The following is a 24,274-nucleotide window of genomic DNA, read 5'->3' as shown; positions in this document are numbered from 1 at the left end:
TCGGTCCACACACGGCACATAGTGAGAGCCTGCTCCACGGCAGGTGCTATGAGGGGCGCAAAAACTCTCAGGTCCTATAGTCAACGTGAAGTCAAAATTCCCTCTAGGGGGGTATGGAGATGTAGAAAGATACCATTGTAGGCAAATTAGGGCATAGCAGTTCCACGTCATCAAAACTGTTTGAAGACAAATATTCAGGGTTCATCTTAACAAGACAGAGGTCACAGAACTATGGGAAACTATAACTGTCTTCATCAGACGAAACATAAGCTTCTCTTGTCAAAGAGGTGTAATGGGCATGTTGCTGCAGTAATTGTATGTTTGGATTGTCAAAAATGCAGTTTCCTCTCCCAGTTGAAAAAAAAGCTGCCATTTTCCTTTCCAGGAATGTGATTTAACTTAACAGCGAAGCTAATAATCAGGAGCTCTTTAGCTGGTGCAAACAAAGAAAGCACTGTCTCTGCAAGCGGTCATCGTGGTCCTGAACGTGATGTGGACTTAAGTGCCTGGTGGAAAGCGGCCGCTATATTACGTAATGAATGAAGCTGCGTGAATACCTATTATGTTAACTGCACCCGCCTTGTCACTCTGACTCAAGTGTTGAGGGGTGACTTTTCTTCACACCGAAGAGCTCTCCCTCGTCACTTCTATAGCTAGCACGTTTAAAAACCTTATTACATCGAGTCAATGAGATTGTGGACACAACCACTGTGTCCAAAATAAGTAACGAAAGAGACTGCAAAGGAGAAGATATGCTTCTTCAAGGACTAGGAAAGGCAGCTGCGGGGGAGGGCAGGATGCGAAGAAGGAGGCCAGGCCAGGACCGAACTGAAGAACCGTGCTCTGCAGCTGTGTCTCCATCGGGAAGAAGTACAGCATCTTCCCAGCCTACTTCGGTGATGTGACGGGCAGCTAGCAGGCAGTTCAAGGCACATTCTGATTCATTTTGCCAAAAAGGCATGAGAGGCCCAAATACTGAAGTCACACAAAGCAGGGGTCAGTATGGAAGCAAAACCACTTAGAGTGTTTCTAATTTGGTCATTTGTTGGTGTAGACACTAAGTATTTCTCTAAGTATTTCACCCAACATCTAAATAATTCCACCCCTTCTGGTCAAGGGTCTCTGAGACAGAAGGAAAGAGACAATACCTTAAACATTTCCTTCCAGTAGATCTGGAAGGAAGTTGTTCAGAGGGTGAAAGAGATCACGGAAAAATCAAAATTTTAAGAAGCCAGTATATTTAAATCACATTATGGCGATGCGTCGTGGGGAAATTTAATGTTCAGCCTAGTTATTTCCCAATGAGGGACTCTTTAAACACCAACATTCTAATGGAAATGTTTCTAATGGAAATGTTTCTGAAATGTGTTATTCTTCTGCCTTTGGAAGTACAATATCCTCAGCATGACTTAACCTTCCACTCTCAGCTCAGCAGGCTGCCAGCGCCCCAGGGGAATCCGCTGTCTGCCCCCAGAGACACCGATGCAGATAAGAGTGCTTATTCCAAAACGAAATGATCGCATTATGCCCGTGCTTTTCCAGTTCATGTGCCTGGTCTTCAGTCATCATTTCCTTGCTTTCATTTATCCAACAAATGTAGTCGTGTCTTCTGTCTGCTGAGTGCCATTCTGGACTTGAGAGACCGTAGGGGGTAGATAACAACAGAACCCACGCCCTCATGGAACATGCACTCTAACGCAGAAGACAATCGATCAGTCAATCAGTGACACGTCAAAGGGTATGTGACACGCTGGGTAAGTGGCAATGGGAGCAGAGCTGACATGGGCACAGGGAGCCCCGGAGCTGGGCAGGGTTGCAGTTTAAATGGGTAGAGAAAGCCTTGCCGAGAGGTGGTATTTGACAACAGCCTTCCACCGGAGCTGTCAGTTGTTGTTATTATGACTCTCTTTAAATTTGCTGCTTCTACCCAACCAAAACCAAAAAGACTTCATTATGACCCTAAGTAAATAACCGACTTTTGTCCAGTATCGGGAACTGACGTGGTAGGTCCTAAGGACGATGGCCCTTCCTGTGGAGTGAGCGATATCTGGGCTGCTCAGAGACCTCGTCCTTGAACTTCAGCTTCAGACATGCTCTGGAAAGCTGACACAGCCAAAAGCGAGTGGGTCTTGACCCCATTTGTGCTTTAGAGCACATGCGCCTGTAAGCATCTTGGAACGTTGGCCTCCCCCACGCTCTGTGACAATGAGCTAGCCTGCTTCTCCCCTTTCCCTCCCAAACTCCATTTTTCCCAACTTCCAGACTAACCGCTCTCTGCCTCTTGCCCCCTAATTGTGACGCTGCTCAAGCTCGGCCCTCACCCCTCTTCCACTTTCATCCCACCCATTCCTACCCAAACCCTTAACTGGGGAAACTCCAGCATGCTATGCCTAGAGCTGACATATTCACGTCACCCCCCTCCACCAGCACCCCAAAGGAGCTCTTCTTCCCACACCCCTATTTCTGACACCACTGTTCTCTCAGCTCAGTGACATCAGAAGTCTTCCAGGCATCTCTGACCCCTCCCTCTGACTGTCCAAACCGGCGCCTGTGCTTGCTTTCTGCTAGGTGTCCATCTGCCCTGTTAACAGGAGGAAATAAAAACAACTATTACTCCAGACATGATGAGTTCTAACGCAAAGGGACTGCATTAAAGGATTTAGAGAAACCTTGGAAGAAAGCAATTATGTTCCTTAGAAGTGTCAGACACCCCAAAGGTGAGGAAAACAATGTTTTTTGAAGTTAGTATAAACCTTCTCTAACAGGGAAGAGGGAGGATTCGAGAAAGGCAGGACAAATATTTCCAATGTGAAATTGAAGAAAGCCTCTAAAGAAATTAAGGAGGCTGCATTAGGTTTTCCAAATTGTTAGAGAAAGAAAGAAGGACCCGTAGTCAAGGCTGTATACTTCGGGGAGCAAGTATCTAGAGGCCTGGTAACAAGGGAGTGAAGAGTCACTATGACCTGAGTCTTGTGGAAATGCTAAGGTCAAGTAAAAGGGTTTGGGGTTTTCTTTTTTTTTTTTTTTTCAGCTATATTAGGAACAAGAATGAGGAAGGGAGCGGCTCATTGCCGATAAGGGGGCAGTGATGTTCACTGATAACGGAGAAAAGAGAACCACTTCGCCCCTCTCCCGCTTCCATCTTCACTATCATGGAAAAAGATCTTCAAACTGGAAAGCGCAGGACCCACGTGGTGGAGAGGAAACTAGAAGCCAGGCTAGGGAAGGCGACGATAAGAAAGCACTTAGCCCTTTAAGTGACTTCACGTCTCCAGAGCCAGACAGATGGCCCGAAAGGGCACTAAAGAACCTGCAGATGTAATCTGAATATCGATGAACAGAGTCTTCACAGAGCATGGGATCACGGAGTGTCTACAGGCTGGCACCAGGAAAACACGCCGATTTTCAGACGGGAGTTAAGGTAGACGGAAAACCACGGGCCGGGTTGGCTGTCCCCCCTGCTGCCAATATCCCGGAGGGTTTGTAGCAATGACCACTGGGAGCGATCGTGAAGTCACGGAGAAGAACAAAACCACATCGAACTAACTTCCCATCCTACTCTGGCCCTAGATACAGAACATGGAAGGCTACAGAAATGATGTTCGTGGATTCCGAAACCATTCCGGCTCTCTCCTTAGAGCTTTACAGTCACAAGGAAGCTCTCTGCGCTGAATAGTTGCAGAGACTAGATTTGTATCAAAATCAAATTGTCAGGGAATGCTGCGTGGGAAAGCCATGTTAACCGGTGGGCACTGCTAGGAGTGAGGATGTCTTCAGCAATGTACCAGTTTTGTCTTTTGCCACCGTGATGAAATCATTGTAATGAATGAGGCAGATAATTATATAGAAACTTACTAAATAAAAGTGGAAGTTATAGCTGATATACACTGGCTTAACGAATCAGAATTTTAGATGTTAAAAAACTGGAAAAAATAGCTAAGACTAATAAAATTAAATTTAACAATAATAAATATTGTATACATTAATTTTTATATCAACTGTCTCAATACAGGAAATCTTAGCTGAATGGAAATCATGAGTGTAATACATTTGCAAAGAGACCAAATTTAAGTTGTACATAAACACAGCTACTCTTACAAACACATAAAATTGACAATATTCAACCAATTTTTAAACTTCTAAATATGGCAAGTTCATACCGTTCAACCTAATGGAAGGTTACACACAGTATGACAAGAAAAGCACAAAGTGCTTTGAGTTCAGAAAAGGACAGCTTCCCACCACTTGGGAAACCGCAGTGGGTCTACGGAAGAAGAGGCACATGAATTGGAATTCGAGGGACGGCCGGAATTCAAACAGGAGATCTGGGGACGGCACTTCATTCGGAGGTGACAATGGTGGGGAGACCCCAGACAGGAAGGTGGCCTAGCTGGGTTACAGCGTGGCGTGCGTGGAGGTAAAACACAGGAAACGATATCCGAGAGGGAAACTGAAGCAAGACTTTGGAGACCCTCACAACCACTGTGATGAGGGCTCTAAAATTCCGAGTTCCCTACGAAGGCCAAGTACCACGTTTGGCAATAGGAGGGACTCAAATGTGAATGGACAAGCGAACGAATGAATGGACTATTAGTGAAAAGTACAGAACAGCTAGAGGTCAACAGAAGCACAGCTCCTGATTGCCTGTTCCGTCCGTCATTGGAACCAGAGTCCTTTTCATCTACAAGGGGTACTAAATGTCATTTGGTCGAACTCCCCCCTGCCCCCAGAATTCTGGGTGACTACCCACAGGACTGGAAATACCCCAGCCAAACAGAGGCGAAAGGCTGCCTGGCCCTCCGCCAGCTGCTGGGGCCATCTAGTTCACCCCGGGTCAAATCTCCAAAGACGATTTTGGTTCAGTAACTACTAAATAGTGTACTTTTGGGCTCTTTCCTGAAAACGAACGCCATCTAAGTCTTCATGTTTCAGAAACAAATGTTTGGTGGCTTTTGTGGGCAACTGTTGTTTCAACATCAAGCATGTCAAAGGTATAATTTTAAAGAATCTGGCTCCAGGAGAAAAAGCTGAGGCATTAGTCACATGTTTTACATTTCTTACTCCTGCCTGCCAGATTTTTTTTGTAATTAAGAAAGGAAAAATGGGTCAGCCCAAAAGAATTTTTACAACTGTCAGAATAAATACAAGGCCCATGCAACCCCATAAACTTCGTTTTTCAAGCCCTTTCCCCTGCTCTGTGGCTTTAAGTGCCCCTTATTTAGAATCGAGCCAAAGGCGCCAGCCCCAGAGGCCGCCCCTCCATCTCTTGCAGGGGAAGGACGTCTCCCGTCAGGAGGGGGAGGGCTGATGTGATCCCAGACTCAAGTACAGCCTCTTCCGACATCACAGGACAGTGCGGGTGGAGGCCCAAGGGTCCACCAGAACCCTCATCCAGCCCAGCTTGGCTCCAAGGTCATTCAGAAACCACATGCTTCTCAGAAAATATCACCACCCATGAGATAATTCTGAAGAAGTCTTCAAGATGCAACTCATCAGACAAAAGCCACCCCGGGGCTCAAGGGACACCTCCGTTCTGGGCACACAAGCCCAGACTTCAGTCCACAGAACTGCCGCCACCCTGAGCGCACCCCTAGCTCCGGGAGTCTCCTGAGTAGCTGCGGCTCTTCGGATGAGCACCAAAGCGCAGGCCCACTGCCACGCGGGGCCTGTCTGGGCTGAAGGGTCCCACAAGAGCTCCCACCAACTGGATCTAAAATCTGCATGGTGTCCTGGTACCAACCCGCCCTCTACGGAGCACACCAGGCCTCCTGGTGATGCTTCAGATGAAGCCAAACCATTCCAGGTCAATGGTTGTCAGACTTTTCAAGGTAAGAAGAAAAGATACATTTCACATGTGACTCAGTACACACATGCACATATTTAAAACAAAACCTTTCACAATAACGCCATTCTGATATGTCCTAGCCCATTCTGTTCCAAGTCTGAAATGCTGACTCTGACCTGCTGAAGCAAACCGCCCTCTGCATTCTGAACGCCAGGCCCTAGAGCAATGCTGTCCAATAGAAACACGGTGCTGGCCACGCTATGTAATTGTAAAGCTGCAAGTAGCCACATGCTGAAAAAAAGGCAAAAAGAAGCAGATGAGATTAATTTTAACAATATATTTCAGCTAATCCATTATATCAAAATATTGTCATCTCATCATGTGATCACTAGAGAAAATTACTGAGCTATGTTACATTATTTTCTTCATACCAAGTCTTTGAAATCTGGTATGAATTTTACAAGGACAGAGTGTTTCAATTTGGGCTAGCCACAGTTCAAGTGCTCCACAGGCACATGGGGCTATCAGCTACCATTTCAAACATTGTCACCCTACAGAGTTCCGGTCCCACGTCCCCCAGGGGAGCAGGACCCACAGTGGAGCCAGGCAGTCGAAGGACGGGGTTGTCACCCAAGTGTGGCCCGCAACTGTCACGCACACACACTCACGTGCCCTCATCTCATATTGGGTCATCAGGTTCCTCGTGAGTGCCCCGAGTCCTGATGTAGGATGGCAGGTTTCACCAGGGAAAAGTCAGAGAAATGAGACTTATTAACCAATAAGAAGCATTAGTACTGTGAAACTCCTTAAGATAAAATCCAAATGTATTCGTCTGTGACGTAAGAAATATAACAAATGTCACAAAAAATTCAAACTAGAAAATAACGTTTAGGGAATTTGTTCTCCAGAATATGTTTTGACGATAACAAAAATGAACAAATAGCATGACTGCAGCTATGTTAAAATGTGAGCCTGCAAACAAGGATTGGAGGATGAAAAGCAACAGTTTAAAGGATCCTTATAGAGGTAGGATTATGGGTATATTTTCCCTTCTTTAAAATAATATGTATAAAGTTATGTATCACTCTGTTAAGAATAACAGTGCTTATGAAAGGTTCTTCCTTCTTTTCCAAAGCAAACACACGTGCCATTAAATCCCTATACAAAGAAAAGGTAAGGAAAGCATTTCTGACAAAAGGAAAAAGGACCAGAAGCAGTCAGAAAACTAGATTTTAACACAGCCAAACACACATGGACATAAAAACACCTAGCAGAACAGAAGCCACCTAATAACAGAATTCTGAAAAGTTCCAGCAAAGACTATGTTTTGCCTGAAGTAGACATTTAAGCATTAAGAATGAAACCTCACAGAGCAGGGCAAAGTTCAAGAAGGTAGGGTCAATGGGAGTTGAGTTTTATTAATGAAAATACAAAAGTACACAGATTATACTATAGAATTCACGTTGCTTATTTGTGAGTCCCTTTACTGACGAAGGCTGGCAAGCGGAGCGCACCCAGGAAGCACCCTCCACGAAAGCCGGCCACCAACGCCTGAGAGCAGGAGTGTCGCCCCTGCATGTGGGAGGGGCGCCAGATCCCTCCACTGAAACCCCTTAGACGGAGCAAGGCTCACGCGAACGATGCTGGGTTAACACAAGACGGAAGCAGGCTGCAGTCCTCAGATACAGGACACAACAGGACCTGTGAAAACCAGTCAGCAAAATAACTTTGGGATCCAAAACAGAACCTGGGGTCCAGAGTTCCATCCGTGACCCATGACACACAGGTCTGTGTCACGAAGAAGCCTGTGGACGAACCCTGACTACCACGCCTTTCCATCTACAGAGTGGCCGGCATGGTTAAGTCCATCTTCGTAAGAGTCTGAAATGTGTAGATCAACCAATGATGGTGAAATTGAAGCAAAAGCGGCATTTTCCTTTTTTAAAAAATTGTCATTAGTTGAATATAAATTAAATACAGCTCATTAGATATTTTCTCTTTTGTTCCAAAAAAAATGGGATTTATGACATTACCAAATGGCAAAAAGATGTCATAAACATACATGTTTTATCTTAACAGATATGGTCACGCAATGCGTAAGATGCTTACTGAGTACCAACTATGGCTCAGATGTGGTCCTAGGCGATGGGAATACAAAGATTGATTAAAAATGGTCCCCACCCTTGAGGCCCTCAAATGACAGGACAAAGAGAAACATTAACAAAAACAGGATACAGTGTCAGTGCCGTAATGGAGCTTCTGTAGAGTGCTAAAGAGACCCAGACAGAAGGGCAGTTGCGCCAGAAGAGGGGCCCAGAAAAGCAGAGCAGAGCTGACCCTGGAGCCGGGGCCTGCAAGGCGAGCGGCTCATCAGTCGCTCCGGGAAGGGAAAGCACTGCAGGCTGGTTCCACGGCCGAAGCAGCGACACGAGGAAGGCAGAGCAGCACGGGAACGAGGACCTCACTGCCCCTGATGAAACCTGCAACATGGCTTCCCAGCTAAGACCCCGGCTCGCTCCTTCCCCGGAGACGAGACTGCACGGGGGGCGGCAGGGAGAGGTGGAAGGAAACCTGTTAAACCTCCTCCTGCCACAGAGGAGAGTACCATCAACCCTTCCGCCGTACCTCTGAGCAAAACAGGAGCTCACGCTAGGGCTCGGGGCTGAAATCAGAGCAGCCACCAGCTCTTTTTGGCCGGGTCCTCTCGAGGTTTGCAAGCCTCTGTCCCCCAGGCAGACACTCGTTTGCGGACTGCCTAGTTCGACACTGGATAGAAGGCCATTTCTGTAAAGAATATCAGAATCTTCCAACTCTAACGAAAGAACGCTCCTGAAGCAGCACTTCCAACCTCTCCAGTTCCCTGGAAAACACTTCTGTGGGAGCAGAAGCAGCAGGCCCTGCGGGGATTCCCACAGCAGCGTGCTGGGCGAAGGCTGGACCCCGGTAACGCGGCTTTGCACGCAGATGACTGTTAAGCATGCGCCTTGAGTCTGTGTGGAAGTCCCTTCTCCTCTACCCCACCCGGAGACAGCAAGATAGAGACTGTGCTTCCTGGTAACATTTAACGAGCGCAAGTCACTTACTCAGCATTTCTGTACAAGGGATTTAATCTTCAGTTACAGCTCTGAGGACAAGGGCGGGCTAGCCCAAGTCAGCTGAAAACAGGCACACATCACAGGGCATGCCTGAAGGGGTCTGAGTTTCTTGAGAGAATAGGAAAGGACCTCCAGAGCTCAGGGGGACTCTATATGAATAGAAGGAAGGTCAGATTCATGGGCAAGCTGCCAGAGACCCTGGAGACTATTTTTAATCCAGAAGAAGAACAGGAAGGAACAGGAACAAAAACCGGAACTCACCCAGGAGAAATGGAAAGCAAGAAGGAAACAACTGTAATAAGCAAATGGAAAGACAGTGAGAAAAAATAGATCTTATAACTAAAATTACATTCCTAACAGGGAAGCCAGGAACGCTGTAGGAGAAGGCTGAGAGCAAGAAGAAAACACAGAAAGCAGCAGTAGGACGACTCAAAGGAAGTATTTTGAATGCCTGCATCTTATGAGGGTCAGGGAGGGTCGGTTGGTAACATTCTTGCCTCTGGCATTAGGTCATGAGTTCAAGTCCCACATTAGGATTTGGCCTCAAACCAAGCTTTGATTTTCTAGCAGTCTGGAAGGCTGGAAGCATTTTCCATTCTGTGGTGCATTAACATTACCAGCCTTCTCTGCAACAGATTAAAAGTACTAGAAAGAAAGGGAGAATCAGAGGGGATCAACAGCTGTTATTTCAAAAAATACCACACTGGAGAGAATAAGAAAAAGAGAGAAAGTAGAAAAGTTTTCATATGTGAGATATTCACTGCATTTGTCTTTAGAATCCCGTGAGTAGGGGTATTTTTTCCCCACATCCAATCTTAGAGAGAAACCTTGCCCAGATTTTCCATGCACCTAGAATACCAGGAGTACCAATGGTCGTGGCAGAGAAAACACTGTTCCTTGCTGAACATGAAGATATATTAGGTAATAAGCAAGAAGGAAAAGATATATAGAAAAGACTGCTTCCGGGACGAGAGGAGAAACGCAGGACTAATGAACAGACTGCAGGCCGGTCAAGCACTTCGGTGGTGAGGACAGAGAGAGAAGAAACAAGAAAGCCTTTAGGTTACATAAGAACAAGAAAAATTCTTATATTTGCACCACGACTTGCATATTTAAAAAATACTTTTATATACATTAACTCACGGGATCTGCACAAACTCACGGGCAGAAGGAAAAGCCACGTAAGGAAACTGAGGATTTAAAAGGTCACGTGATATCCGGAAAGGCACGACCTCAAGGGCAAGTCGGCCCGTTCCTAGTTCGGGGCTCAAGGACTGCATGTGGCGACCAGCACAGGGCCCAGTGAGAAGCTGTATCTGCACTTTAACTCGAGCAGTTTAGCCTGGAACCTGAAATGTATGGCGCAAGCACAATTTGCTGACATCATAAATTATGCCCAAGGAAGGACGATGAACAATCTTTAGAAAAATTGTTTCCTACCCTCCCATCATCATAATAAACTCAATAAAAAGAGGGAAATAAATAAAATAAAAAGAAGTAGCAAACATAGAAGATAGAATATGGCTCACTGGTAAGTAGGAAAGTATTTTTTTGAAGCATAAAAATAAGAACACCAAAAAATTAGAGATATAGGAAAACTGAAGGAAATCTAACATGTAAAATATTGGGGCCCAAGTGGCAACTGTCTTTCACTGGACGGGCAGCCAGACAGGGAAAACACAGAAACAGATATTCCTCCCAATGAGCAAGAATCGCTAAACTCGGCCATGGCCCTGCCGCCCAACTGTGAAAAATGAGACTGTGACGTCGGAAAATGCCTCAAAGTCTTGCTAATACTGTTTCCTAATCAAGCAATCTGGTTGGCATACCACCCAAGCTTCGGGGACGAATGTCAGAAAGGCACCTGCCCCTCCAAGTTTCCGTGGCAGCGCGGATCCTGCAGAGAGCCCCGCCCACCGCCCAGTGAGCGAGTGCCCGCCGGAACCCGCCAGATCCTAGGCGCAGTGCCAAGCACCTGCCCTCCGGGATGCCTTCACTCCTCCCAAGGAAGAGACTGCCCTTCTCCTTCCTTCGCAGGTGAGGGACTCAGGCTCAGAGAGGCTACGTGACACCATAGCTCAGGCCCAGCACAGAGGTCACATGTAGTGGAGGCCAGTGTTGTCCTCAGGGCACAGGCTTCTGACCACTGCGCTGGCACCTCTCCTTCTCCAGCCAGGGCTCCTGCTGGAAACGCCCCTGGGAAAGGAAGAGCGACCGGGGGGGTGCCAGCGCCGGCACAGGCCCCAGCGGAGGAGGAAGAACCACGAGCTACCTCTCCAGCCAGGCCCTGGTGGCTCCAGGCCCTGCTCGAACCGGGTTAAGTCGTTTTTAAAATAGATATGTCCACTGTGTTGTGTAACGAGGAGGAGTCCACATCTGGTCAGGAAACAGCCCATCTCTCCCTGCACTTCACACACCAGCCGAGTGCTTCCAAGTTCCTGAATTTTCTCTTTAGGGGTACGAGTTATCTCAATAACAGTTTCTAGCGTGGCTATTTTAATTGGAAAAGTCATGACCATAAAGCATTTTATTTTTAGCCGATGGCTAATCCAGTTTCAATTATTTTTCTTGCCAGTATCCATTAAATGCTCTTTAGTGACAAATTGTCCACAGATTCCAGCTCCACCTGTGGGGGCCGGAGTCACGGCCGTGAAAACGGCACTTCAGGAGGAAAGGGTCACCAGCAAGCGGGTTGCAAAGAGCCCTGGCTGACTGGCCTGGCCAAAGGCATCCTACTGCTAGCAGAAAAGGCTCGGCTCTGGCCTTCGAATCATCTTTGGAGTTATGAAACTGGAAGGACTTGGCCTTGGCTTCACTTTCACAAAAGCTGAAAATGGGTATTTAAGTCAGCAGGAAACAAAATAAAGGGAAAAGTTGAATTGCTCAATTCTTTGCTGAAAAGAGCAAACAAACAGAAACCATCTGGGGGAGTGAACGCGGGGTGAGAGGAACTGTGGGGAAATGAATTCAAATGAATGGGGGCCACAGGCGGCAGGAGCATTTCAATGCTCGGAGACGCAGGGTAACGAGTGCACGAGGGCGAGGAAAATGAAACCACCGCCCACACGCCATCCCGCCCACGAGCACCCCCGGCATCGCCCGCAGAAGTCACACACGGAACGACGAGCAGGAGAAGGTGGCTCTGAGCGACCAAGCCAGGCAGAAACCCCAGCCACCAGAGCACAGCACCCAGGCACACCAGGGAGAGACGTGGGTATTTCTACAATGTTCGGCCAAAGGGATCGGCGGGGAGTGACAGGACGCTGTCTGCACCGGAGTGTCTCAGCTCCCTTCAAGGCGGGGTCTTCCACCTTATTGTCGTAACCTTATTCCTTCCTTCCCTCCCTCCTTCCTTCTCTCCTTCCCTCCTTCCTTCCTCTAGTTTCATTCTTTTTAAAAAGTATTGATCAGGATTGAATCAATTATACAGAAGAGGCCATGAAGTGACACTACAAAGATGGACCAAATCCTAAAAAATAAATTCTGAAAAGACATTTTAATTTGGGTTGTGTGTGCAGGCGTGTGTGTGTAAGAGAGAAGGAGAGACTGACGCTGCCGGAGCAGTAATCTAGGGAAGCATCAGACCTTACCGAATTTGTTCCTTCGTAACACCAGTGGAGTGAGCAATCAGTGAGCCTCCGGGAGCTGCGATGCGGCAGCCAGGACGGACCGTGTCAGGGTTTAGAGACACCGAGCGGGGGGAGGGAAAAGACCAGGCCACCTAATCATAGCATTTCTTGGGTCCCTAACACCGCAATGTGAAGTTTAACTACTGTTGTCTAAAGCACCACTCTGTAATCACGGTCCTGTGGGTTCCATATTTACTCTCTCACCATGGCCCACAGATCCAATTTGTTTTGTTTGCAGGGAAACGGAAGACTGAAAAACAAAGAGAGGAAGAAAGGAAGAAACCACCAGCTCTTGCAAGTTCTCTGGAATCTGAGAACCAAGTGGTGCTTGCCGCCTTGTCCACGGTGAGCCTAACTGAGACTCCGTCTCCCGTCTCCGGACGGGACGCGTCAGCAGGCCGGGCTCTGGTTACTGTGCAGGCCTCCGTCAGGAAAGGAGGCATTTGCTGGTGTGCACACGGAAGAAGCGGGCCTCAGGTCCCCAGGACATTTCACCCCGTGAGAAGGGGGTGACACTGACTCCAAAAGGCCAGAGGCTTAGACCCGCTCCTTGCAAACAGGTTCCTAAGACCCACGCCTTCCAGGACCCCTCTTCTCACCTCCCCACCCTCCCTCCTCCCCTGAGCCTCCCCTCCTGCCCTCTGTGTTCTGCTGCCGCCATTTCCATTCAGGCCCTCATCCTCATCCTCATCTTCACTTCGGTACCCCTTTAGTGTCCTCCCCCACCTCCCGGCATCCCCCAGGCTGGCTCCTCTCCAGTGCACCCACCCCTGAGCTGTCAGTCATCTTTCTAAAATGCAACTCTGACCCTGCCGCTGTGCTTAAAGCGGAGTGACAGCCAGAGGGAGGATTCAGGACAAAGCCAACTCCACCGCTTAGCACGCCAGGTCCTCAAGGACAGGGCTCACACCTTTCCCTGGGGCCTCCCTGCTGTCAGTTGCCCAGCAGCCTCCCTCCTCTTTTCCCGGCTGAGCCTCACACGGTGGCCTCACGTCCAGCCACCATGCTTTCCCCCATGTGCGCTCTCTGACTGAAACCTGTCCCCAGGGCCCCCCATATACCCTCACTTCACTTCTAGTCACCTGTCAACTCCTCACTCATGGCCCCCTTCTGCGCAGACGTCCCGGGGCGCCCACCCCACACGCCCATCTGATTCGCACGCTCCCTAACGCAGGACAGGTCTCTCTCGCGTCCCGCTGACCCGCACTTACCCCGGCCTGCTGTGAGCAGCTGGTACCGTTCCGTCTCCCCTACTACCTGCAAGCTCCTCAAGAACAAGGGGTGTTTAGCTTTACTCTGGAGTCCCAAAATTTAACGTGGGTGCCGACATAAAGTAGGCTACGGACGGATCGATGAGCGCTCTTGAAGGCAAGGTTAGCAGACTCAAACACAGACGAAGAATCATACAAAAGCCACACAACCGTAGCGAAGGGTTCACACCAGACGTGTTTACTAGCCAATGACCCAAAAACTGCCCAAAACTCCAGACTGCAGCTCAATCCTGTGCAAATATCCACACCCACCAGCACACTGGGCGCTGGCTGGCTGGCTCAGCTGCTTTAATGGAATGAAGGATCATTTAGTATCTTCCCCCATTTCACCAACAATTTCCCGGCTCTGTTTACAGAAGTCACTTTTTTTCTATAAAAAGTGTACCATGGTAGAAATTCAAATATCTTAGTTATTTTAGTTTATTATTGCACAATTTCATATAAAGTGAGTAAGACAGTCAGTATAAGATTCTGATTATTTAGAAGGGGGAAGTGTAAAAAGATACATAGGCCATGGAAAAAGGAAACCAGAGGAAGGGGCTAGGAAGGGAAGTGACAAATGCCAGCCCAGCGCCAATGGAGACGGGCACAATATTGAACTGTTGCTCCCCTTTTTGACTTTAAAACCCCCAAGAAACTTCCTTTATAATTACATGGAAATGAGAATGAAATATGTCTATAATATTGATTTAACAGAATGTCTAGTTAAAACATAAGGAGTTAATGCACCATGTGCCTCTTACATGTTGCTGTCATGTCGTTGCTAAGGGCAGACATGTATTTTGAACTCTGCTGGGGGTCCCCTGCATGGGTGAGTGGACATGGGTATTCTTGATGGCAAAGCTAATTGTTCCTTGCACAGATCCCAGCTGGTTCTGGAAGCAGTGAGATGCCCCAACTTGCTGAAGCAATTGGAATTTACTGTATTTTCTTGATTGGTGTAGGGTACACCATATTATTGGGTTATTCTAGAAACATGTTCCCAAGGTCAAAATGAATACCAGTTGGTTCATTTACAGAAGGTTACTAACTTTTGACATTTACTTTCTAAAGCCCAAGTTAAACATTCCCATAGACAAGAATAATGCAACACGAGGGCCAGTTTTCCCAGATGAAAACAAAGATGACCAACTGTAAACTAAGGTTACCCTCTAGGCCTTATCTCCTCACAGCTCTAAAACCTCGCTCCTGAGCTGTCCACCCACACACACCCATAATGCTCACCAACACCCTCCAGTCTGTGTACTGCCCTTTCTTTCTTCAACATTGAGCCATAAGACAAGCACAGCTGGCCCTGGCTGGTGTGGCTCAGTGGACTGAGATCGGACTGCCAACCAAAGGGTCACCAGTTTGATTCACAGTCAGTGCACATGCCTGGGTTGCGGGCCAGGTCCCCACAATGGGGCGTGTGAGAGGCAACCACACATTGATATTTCTCTCCCTCTCTTTCTCCTTCTCTTCCCCTCTCTCTAGAAACGAATAAATACAATCTTAAAAAAAAAAAAAAGACAAGCACAACTGGGCCTCTTGCTTTTAAAAGGCATTGGAGAATTCTCCACTGACTTCACTGCTGTGAATCTTCTTTCTTTTTTGTGAAAATGAATAATCACTACCTTTGTTGGCGCCCTGCTTTGTTCCAGAAAGGAAGGAAGACGGCTTTAATCACTACCTGATTGACTTCTCTCATTCCCATGCTCCCTCCTCCTCTTCATAAGCTAACGTCTTCATGCTGATTTTGTTTTAAATGAGGAGCAACCATGCCTTCACATTTATCAAGACAGTATCGGTCTCCCAAAAAGGGATGAAGCTTGATCTGTTCATTCAACAAGCATTTACTGAGTTTCTGCCAACTAGATGGGGCCACGGCTCCCACCTCACCACGCTGACGGTCTAGCGGGGGGCCCAGGAATTAAGCAGGTAGTCCCAGCAGAGGGAGGGGAGTGCAGGACAGGGAGATGGAGAATGCTCTGGAACACGCAGAAGGGACACCTCCTCCAGACTCGGGAGAGCAGAGAAGCTTCCCCGAAGTGACATTAGTTGAAAACTTGAGGAACTAGATGCTATTTGAAGGCAACGAGTAGTAATGCCACCGAGACACCAGGGAAAGCGGATCTCAATAATGTATCCAAGTGAGAGTTACTTCTGAATCCAGATATGACAAGTGGTTCGCTTACCCCCGTGCCCATATAACCCACGGACTGGCCACAACTCACCCAAAATGCTCTGTTTTATCACATATTTCCAGTTCCTTTATTTCTAATTATATTCTACTTTCTCTGAACACAAATTGTGCTATTCACTATCTTTACCAGCCTCTCAGCTATGAAGCATTTCAACTCAACATGACAAGGGCCTGTGTGGGGACAGTGTGATAAATATGGGTGTAACCCTCCACAGGGACACGCACCCACAGAGGCGTGGGACTGAGAAAGGCCGTGTGACTCTCCACGGGCCACTCTGCTCCCCACAAACCTTGCAGGAGTGGCCCGGCCCTACCAGTCCTGCTCGTGAGACAAATACCCCCACTCCGAGCTTATCTCACGCCTGACACATGCGCCTGTCATATCCTATGGGGAGCGGAGTGGGCTCTTGACCCCCAGGCCCCTAACCTAACAGTCGGATCTTTCTCCTCCGTTCAGTTGCAGATGGTACATTTCCTGCTTCCAAAGAATACTGATATTTTCTTTAATCGTTTCTACATTTCATGTCAATGTACAATCACAATGCTGGGACTGAAGAAAAATAAGCTTTGACCATCTGCTCTTCCAAAAATCACTGAACATGCTATGAGCTAACTGAATGGTTGGGTGAAATTACTTTTTAAAATCTCGTCCAATCCTGATATTTTATAATTCTATGACATAATCAAAGCCATTTTTCTTTGAAAGCGCTACCCCAGTAAAATCAGCCCAGGGTGAGATGTTACTGTAGAATAAAAATTAGGTTGCTGTTTCAATAATATTTGGTTTTTCAAGGTTGCCCAAACATAATCCCACTGTCAGTGGGCAAAGCTGCTGCTGCACACGTAAGTCAACCCAGCCTGGGCATACTCGGTCACGTGATTTACAGCCAAAGACAGAGGGCTTTACTTCGACGAACCAGCTGAACACAAAATTTAACAAACACAAAAGAACGGCCTAAATGTGATGGACGGTATGCTTCTGCCCGTCTAAGGGTCTGAATTATTTTGCTATCCTTCACAAACTGAGTCTTAATTGTGTTTTGAGATCATCTGAGTACCAGAAAAACTAGACTCAGTCTTTTCGGCTTTGTAAGTCAGTCTCACAGACATGTAAGGAGAGCCACACCCCCCTTCTTGTGCCACCTAAGCTCATACACATCTTTGATGCGCTCTACCTTACCCATACAAAATGGAAAACATATTGATAAGATGCACATCTTCACAACTAATATCTCAATTAGTAGCTCGAGTTGTCATTCAAAACGGAAAAGAAAAGAAAGAAGAAAAAGAAAGTGAGCCACATTGCTCACGTCTCTCACCAGGTGCAACATGCAGGGTAAAAGCGCACCGGAAGTACACTACACACTTGCTCTTCTGAGCCAATATTCGCTTCCAGTACTCTGGAAACAGCCTCAAGGTCCCAGGCAGTTCCTGGCAGCAAGCAGCTAACCTTGTGGGTTCAAATCCAGCCACTTCCACTTCCTAGCTGTGTAATCCTGGAAAGCAATACAACCTCTCTGGGCATTACTTTCCATGTGGGGAGGAAAAGATATAATCATAATGCCACCTTCCCCATAAGGTTGTTGTCATATTTCAATAATACCCTCATCTGACCTCTATCTCTAGTTCACTCTAAAACTAGTTGCTTTTTTTAAAAGATTTTATTTATTTATTTTAAGACAGAGAGGAAGGGAGGGATAAAGAGAGGGAGGAGAGAAACATCGATCAGCTGCCTCCCACATATGCCAAATCCACAACCCAGGCAGGCACCCCGACTGGGAATCGAACCAGGACTCCTCGTGTTGCGGGACGACGCCCAACCAACTGAGCCGTAACAGCCAGGGCTAAAGCTGGTTGCTTTGAAGAATTTTGAAAGTGTTACAGGAATATAGGAAAATAAACACGGAGAAGCCACGAGTCCTAAAGAGAAAAGTTTTATAATTGCCATGGCTCAACTGGTTGAGTCACATTTAATTAATTGGCTGGAATTTCCGAGGATAAAAAAACAGACCTTCCTAACAGAACACCTAAGACCAAAAAAAATGTGGCATCAGAGTTGGAGAGGGTCTAAGAAGTTGCTCTTGAGGACTGGGGTGGCGGCAGCCAATAACACTCTGTTGAAAGGGGAGGGAAGGAACAGATTCCTGCAATGATAAGAAGCAATCTTCTAACACTATCCTCCCTCTCAATATTTCAGCTCTGATGCTAAGTCTGGGGTGAACCAACTCGAAACACTGTGTACACCTGAGAACACTGGGAGAGGGAGAGAGAAGTGGGGTGCAGTGCAGAGAACAGCCACTGAGAACTGCTAAATAACTGCGAACATCTAAGTGAACCGTACTTGTGTGTTTGGGGCCTATGGAGTTAACCCCTCCATTTCCTCACTGCTATTGTGCTTGGCTGAAAAACGAAAACTGCCACCCAAGCAACATCAGTCTCATTAGAAGGAGGAAAACAACCGCATCAGGAAACGTAATGACCCTTTTGAAGGTAGCTGGCTGAGAACCTGTGAATCATTTCAAAATACCCCGTCAGGACAAACCACATCAACACCACATTTAAATAAAAACGCTTCTACACAACCACCAAAAACCAAGTGATGACTTGCCAGAGCTCTAGTTCTCCCTTCTCCATCAGGCCTACCGGTAATGCACGTAATTAATTTTAAAATGGCATGCAGAGTAAGGTACCAATCTGTTCAATGGAGACCTCAGGTCAGGCTACACCTGCAGCTGTCACGAACAGTTTCCTCTCCTAGTGGGTGGGACCTCGGCCCAAAGAACAGAGCAGGAACGCCGGGTGCTGAAGCAGCTGGGGAAGCCCAGAGCAGGGAAGGCCTGTGTCAGCAGACTGGCAGACCCACGGCAGACCTGCGGCAGAGGAAGCGGCACTGCGGCTGGCCACCCTGCCTTACGTTCTGGGAGCTGCAAGCCACGTGTTGCCGCTGGTCTTCACGCGAGGCCCTGGGCAGTTTGCTTCCAGTTCTCCTGCACACCCCGCCTCCGAATGCCGCTCAGAGCACTCCGCATTCTCTGAGACCCAGAGCCAAGGAGGAGTGACAGGCCGCTTCGTCTTCACTGCCCTCCAGCCCGTCCCCTAGGGGGCCTGAGTGCGGCTAGAACTCAGGCGGGGCGGCGAAGCCACACTCAGCCCCTCTACCCTGCGGGCCATTATTTTCTTTCTCCAGGCTCTCTGTGTGGCCTCTCACTGCTCTCTCTGAGAACTACTTTGAGTTTCCCATCAGGAACTCCATTATTCTTCCACATGCTGAGGTTCACTCTAGGGGTCCTGTCGCCACGTTTTCCGTGTCTCTCGACCCCTTTACCTGGGATGCGTTGAGAGATCCATGAGGAGGTGATAAGGAATAACCTCACGTGATCCCACCCAAGATTTGTTTTTAAATCTTGCTTATGGAGACAGTGTTCCTCCAAAGCCCAGCTGTCTGCGCGCCCTATACACATGCAGCTGTGGGCGCTCAGCGTGCATCTGCCTCCTCTTGGGCTGGAGAAAGGAGGCAACAATGGGAAAGCTGCCACCCCCACAGGAAGCAGATTTGGGATGGTCTGTCCCCTGAGCATTCTGGGTACTTCATAGAAGTCCAGGAGTAGGAGAGGGGCTGCCAGCACCAGTAGGGGGAGGACTGGGAGAGAAAGGGGGGCCATCTGGGCAAAACTGCTTGTGCCTCTTGTCTGTGGGAGCGCTGCTTTCTGGTCCTGCCACTCTGTGTCACCTTGCACCCCTCCACCACCCCCCTCTATTGCCAAATACCTCAAGATGTTTCTAAGAGGATCTGAATTATTGACGAACCCAGGGAAGATGCTTTGGAAAACATTAAGTACAAAAACAGACAAACCTGAACGGCTAGTGCAAATACTTGGTCTTTGGCAGTTCCCTTTTTAAGGCCGAAAGAGAAGGGGGGTGGGGGGGTAGAAGCCTGCCTCTGCTAAATGATAATGATATTCACAGAACAACACACAAGGCAACTCCCAAGTTCACCATCTCTCCAGCTTTACTCACCCCTAGCCATCTTGCTCCTTTATTGGCAGCCTGTTGGATCTGGACTCTTTTCAGGGTGACATGGTAAACGGCTCCTTCCTCTACCTCTTCACCCCAGTCCTGAATCGAGCTCTACCAGGGGATGGGAAAAAGAGAAAGAAAAAAGGTTTTGTTTTTCCCCCTCTCTGCAAACCGCAATCTCTCCCAGCTGCTTTGCTGCTTACCCCAGCACTCAAGGCAAAAGACAGGCTGTTCAAAATAAGAATTACAATCAGAGCAATACAAGACACATTGCGATACAGGGACTGCTGAGATTTTCTTGGCCTCCAGCCCTTTCCTGTGGTATCAGGATCCCTGGACTTTTCCATGCAGTTAGTTTTGCTAGGCTCACTCACGTAACTTAAATAAATTTTTAAAGTCTTTTCTTTTTCTTAAAGAAACTGTGGTACAGTCCTGATTAAGTTTTCCCCCTTAAGGGAAAGGAAAAAGAATTCATTGGCAGAAAAAGTTTGTGCTTTTACAAGTGACTCAGTCATCTGAGCGAACTGCATTTTAAACTCCGAGCATTTAAAACGCCAAGAGTCCTCACTCTTCTAGAAGTCAAATCCTTCCCATGACTTTTTCTCCTCGTATTGTTCAGGGACCCCAAAAGTTAGCAAGGGAGCGGTGGGTGGAAAGTTTTTATTTCCAGAAAATCGTCTAGCAAGTGCAGAAAAAGCAACACGTCGTGCAACTTCAAGGAAAACGTGTGCCTGGGCGCCGCGGATTTCCACGACCCCGGCTAAACCTGAAGTTTGTGTTAAAGAGCCGCTGGGGCACAGAAGCGCTGCGCGGTTCACCCAGACCATCAGTTCTTTTTCCTTAAAAGTTTTCCGTCCTTGACATAGATCTGCCCCAGACACACCAAAGGCAAGTGCTGAAAAAGTAGGTATCGCTGAGAAGGGAGGATACACGCAGCGCGAAAGGCATACAAAGCAGAGTGCGAAAGCTTTAGCTCACAAGTATGGGACCGGATTGCTCCGTTCACTCCGAGTGAGTCCAAAACACGCCCAGAGAAAGCGGGAGAAGATTCCCCACCAGAGAAGCCTCGGGAGAAGGCAGAGAGTTCTCGTTACCATTTTAGCTTGCCAAAGCAATTTCATTCTCAGTTTTCCCTTCGGTACGGGGACGCGGCATGACGCGCCCTGCTCCCAGGCCAAAGCGGTCTCGGCGCGGGTCAGCCCGTGGCACCCCAGGCCCCCGGTGTGCGCGGCCCCCGCGCTCCGAACTCAGACGCGCGCTGCGCCGCCGCCGCCGGTGCGCGCGACTCTGGCCACAAAGGGAGCGCAGCGAGCGAGCGAGCCGCCAGGAGGGCGCCGTAGACTCCTCCCCGCGCCACTCCGCCACTCTGTGATGTAAGGCTTTCCCGTTCGTGCTTGGGTACGCGCTCTCCCCTCCTTCAGTCCCGTGGATAAAGTCAGCGTGCAATAATTTCTCCAGTTGTGGAAGTGATCGGGAAACGGCCCTTTCAAGTTCATCGGGTTTCCCTGACGGTCACCAGCCGCCAAAAAAAATTGGATGCACTGCAGGAGGGAGAGAAGTGTGTGTCTTCTTCCTTCGCGAAAAGACAGAAAGGGGGAGGGAGGAGGGGGAGTGCAAGAAGCATGGGAGGTGAGGGTCAGAAAAACATCTGCTATCTGCCTGTTACTGAATTTTGATAAAATCATGGTCACCCCAATGAATGTAACAACACTAAGGAAGTTCTTTTTTTTTTTTCTTTTAAGGAAAAAAAAAAGTTGCCCAGAGAATGTACCAGAATCTGTGCCCAGGGGCTGAACCCTGCCCCACATCAGCCCTGTACCAACAGGAAAGAACTCGGGACTTCTACCTCCCATACAAACCATAAGGCTCAGCCCACAGTGTGTGGCCATGGTGGGAGGGAAGAGAGACAAGCAGAGAAGGTTCCAGCTGAGACGGACAGCCAGAAAAGTGGGCCAACGGTGGCCCTGGAGGGCATGTGAGTCTTTACGAGTTGTCATGCCCTCCAGGGACACTGGGCTAATAGCCACAAGGCGGGGAGTTGGGGAATGCCATTCATGAGGGGCCTGCCAGAGGGAGTTTTGTCACAACAGAAAGATCTGCTGTCAGAACAAAAGATTATGGCCATTTTTAGATCCAGCGTTAAGAAATCAACAAGATGCCAGATGATAATGTAATCAAACTCTGGCATGTGACAGGATTCCATGCCGATGATAACACCTTTAGGGCTCATGTCTTGTATGCTCTTCACCCCAAAATGAATTTAATTGCCTTTAGTGTTCTTAAGACCTCTCACTAATTGCCATGGTAAGGCATAAGGCAGGCTTTGGTTAATAATAAATACCTCAGGAGCTGAAAAACTAGAGAATCACATGCACTAATGTTCCCAGAAGGGCAGGACGACACTGAGCATGCATCAAGGGAAACAGCAGGATCTTTGGACACTTGAGGACAGCTTGAAGTCTCTCAGCTAATCCTCCTGTAACCGCCAGGACAGCGCCTCCAGTGTCCTGAGGAAAAGCATGTGGAAGCTAAGCCCTCCCTCCTCACTTCTTAAGCGATCCTCAGGCCTCCAGGCCCACCCCTAGAGAACCTATTCAGTGATTTTGGAGACCACAAGATGCACCTGAGGACAGTTCAGTAGCCCATAAGATTAATTTCACCCTCACTTGAACTTGATTTCTGGCTGTAAATTTGGAGATGGCTGGAGATTTTCCACTTCAAGGATATCAAGCAGTTTCTTTGATCTCACCCCTCCCAGGAAGCCTTCCTGGACAGGAAATCTTATAATTCAACATCTCAACACCATCTCTGCAGCCCACCCCCCATTTCCCTGGCTGGCCACCTGGCGTGGAGAGAGAAAAGACCAGGCTTCCAGCAGACCCAGCTTCGAATCCACGCTCACATGAAGAGGGACCCTGGGCTCTGCTTCCCTGAACTTTAACTTCCTCATCTGCAAAGTGGGACAAACATCTACCTCATAGAGTTGGAAGAGGATTACATGAAATATGTTTGCAAACCATCTAGCATATGGTAAGTGACCCAAAAACTTCCATTCCCTTATTATTGCACTAACTCCCAAACTATTTTCCCAGAGTCACTGAAGTTGTGTATGTACGCCATGTGGCAAAATCTAAAGTGACGTTTTCTCACTGAAGTTATCATGTCAGAGAGGTTTTTCCAGGAATAACCACTTGTATTTATACCTGACAATGGATGTGATTCCATCCAAAACTGGTAAAAAAAATGGGGAGTGGGGTGGGGGCTGACGTTATACAAGATAGAGCAAGCTAGTATTACAGTTTACAATTTTTTAATATTTCTTTTTAAATTTGTCACCTCAGGCAGCTCAGTCAGTATTACCTTCTTACACCTACCTTTAGGTTAAAATATTGTTCTCATGGTCAATATATGAGATGGATAAACCAATAAGTCATTTATAACTCAGTTTGAATTATTTATCAGATGAGGGTACCCATGACCTAGCATGCCCCTAAGAAGGTAGGTCAAGTTTAATTGAAAGGAGATCACTGGTCAAGCTGGAGGCATAGGCAGACATGCTTCACCTCCTTGCACAACCACAAAAAGAATTACAACTGACTTCAAAACAAAAAACACCCAGAAGTGCCAGAAAATTGAACTGTATATAAGTCCAACAGCCAAGGATTTAAAGAAGCCATATTCGTCCAGATGGGTAGGAGGGGCTGAGATGCAGAGTCGGGGCAGAGGGGATGCAGTATGATATGGAGACGCAGTAGAACAGGAGGTCCCGAGTTCACGTATAGTGGATAAAAATCAGGAGGGATGCCTTGGGAGAAAGCAATTCCAGCCCTAGGCCAGACTGCACAGCCCGGGGTTCCAGTACCAGGAAGATAAAGCCTCATAACTTCTGGCTATTAAAAACCAGTAGTGTTTGGGGCAGCAGAAGAAACTGGCAGTTTCATGGAAGAGTCCATTTAAAGAGCCCACACAGACTTAGAACATATGCAAACCCACCCACTCTGGAAATCACCACCAGGGCAACAACTAGAAGGGCACCAGTTGCATATGGGGAGTGGGGGAAGTGACTGGTAACAGGAGGAGTGCCAGATAAAACTCCAGAAGTCAGGCAGCAGCACTGTCCCCTCTCAGACCCGGCCCACCACACAGAGCCACAAAGTGGTGAAGCAGGTTGCCCTGCCCTGGCAAAAACCTAAAGATCCTCCATACAACAAAACAGGTGCATTAAGACAGGGAGTCAGAGCAGCTCCACCTAATACACAGAAACAAGCACAGGGAAGCTGCCAAATTGAGGAGAC

General features: G+C 47.8%; 1 protein-coding gene across 3 annotated transcripts in view; it reads right to left on the bottom strand.

Moving 5' to 3' along the window:
* Positions 1-24,274, bottom strand: part of RGL1 (ral guanine nucleotide dissociation stimulator like 1) — a 215,887-nt gene that overhangs the window by 93,611 nt on the left and 98,002 nt on the right. For 2 of the 3 annotated variants that reach the window (XM_045838522.1, XM_045838523.1), the window contains one exon: positions 19,980-20,090. In XM_045838522.1, the coding sequence (XP_045694478.1) occupies positions 19,980-20,090 (111 nt within the window). Of the gene's footprint in view, positions 1-19,979; positions 20,091-21,073; positions 21,390-24,274 lie in introns of those variants that run through there. The other variant, XM_045838524.1, reaches the window with a different exon arrangement.

This window comes from Phyllostomus hastatus, unplaced genomic scaffold (assembly GCF_019186645.2).
Source record: "Phyllostomus hastatus isolate PE091 unplaced genomic scaffold, TTU_PhHast_1.1 phas_contig_283, whole genome shotgun sequence".
Classification (NCBI taxonomy): domain Eukaryota; kingdom Metazoa; phylum Chordata; class Mammalia; order Chiroptera; family Phyllostomidae; genus Phyllostomus; species Phyllostomus hastatus.
Note: the sequence above shows the minus strand (reverse complement) of the source record. Positions and strands in the feature narration are given on the sequence as shown.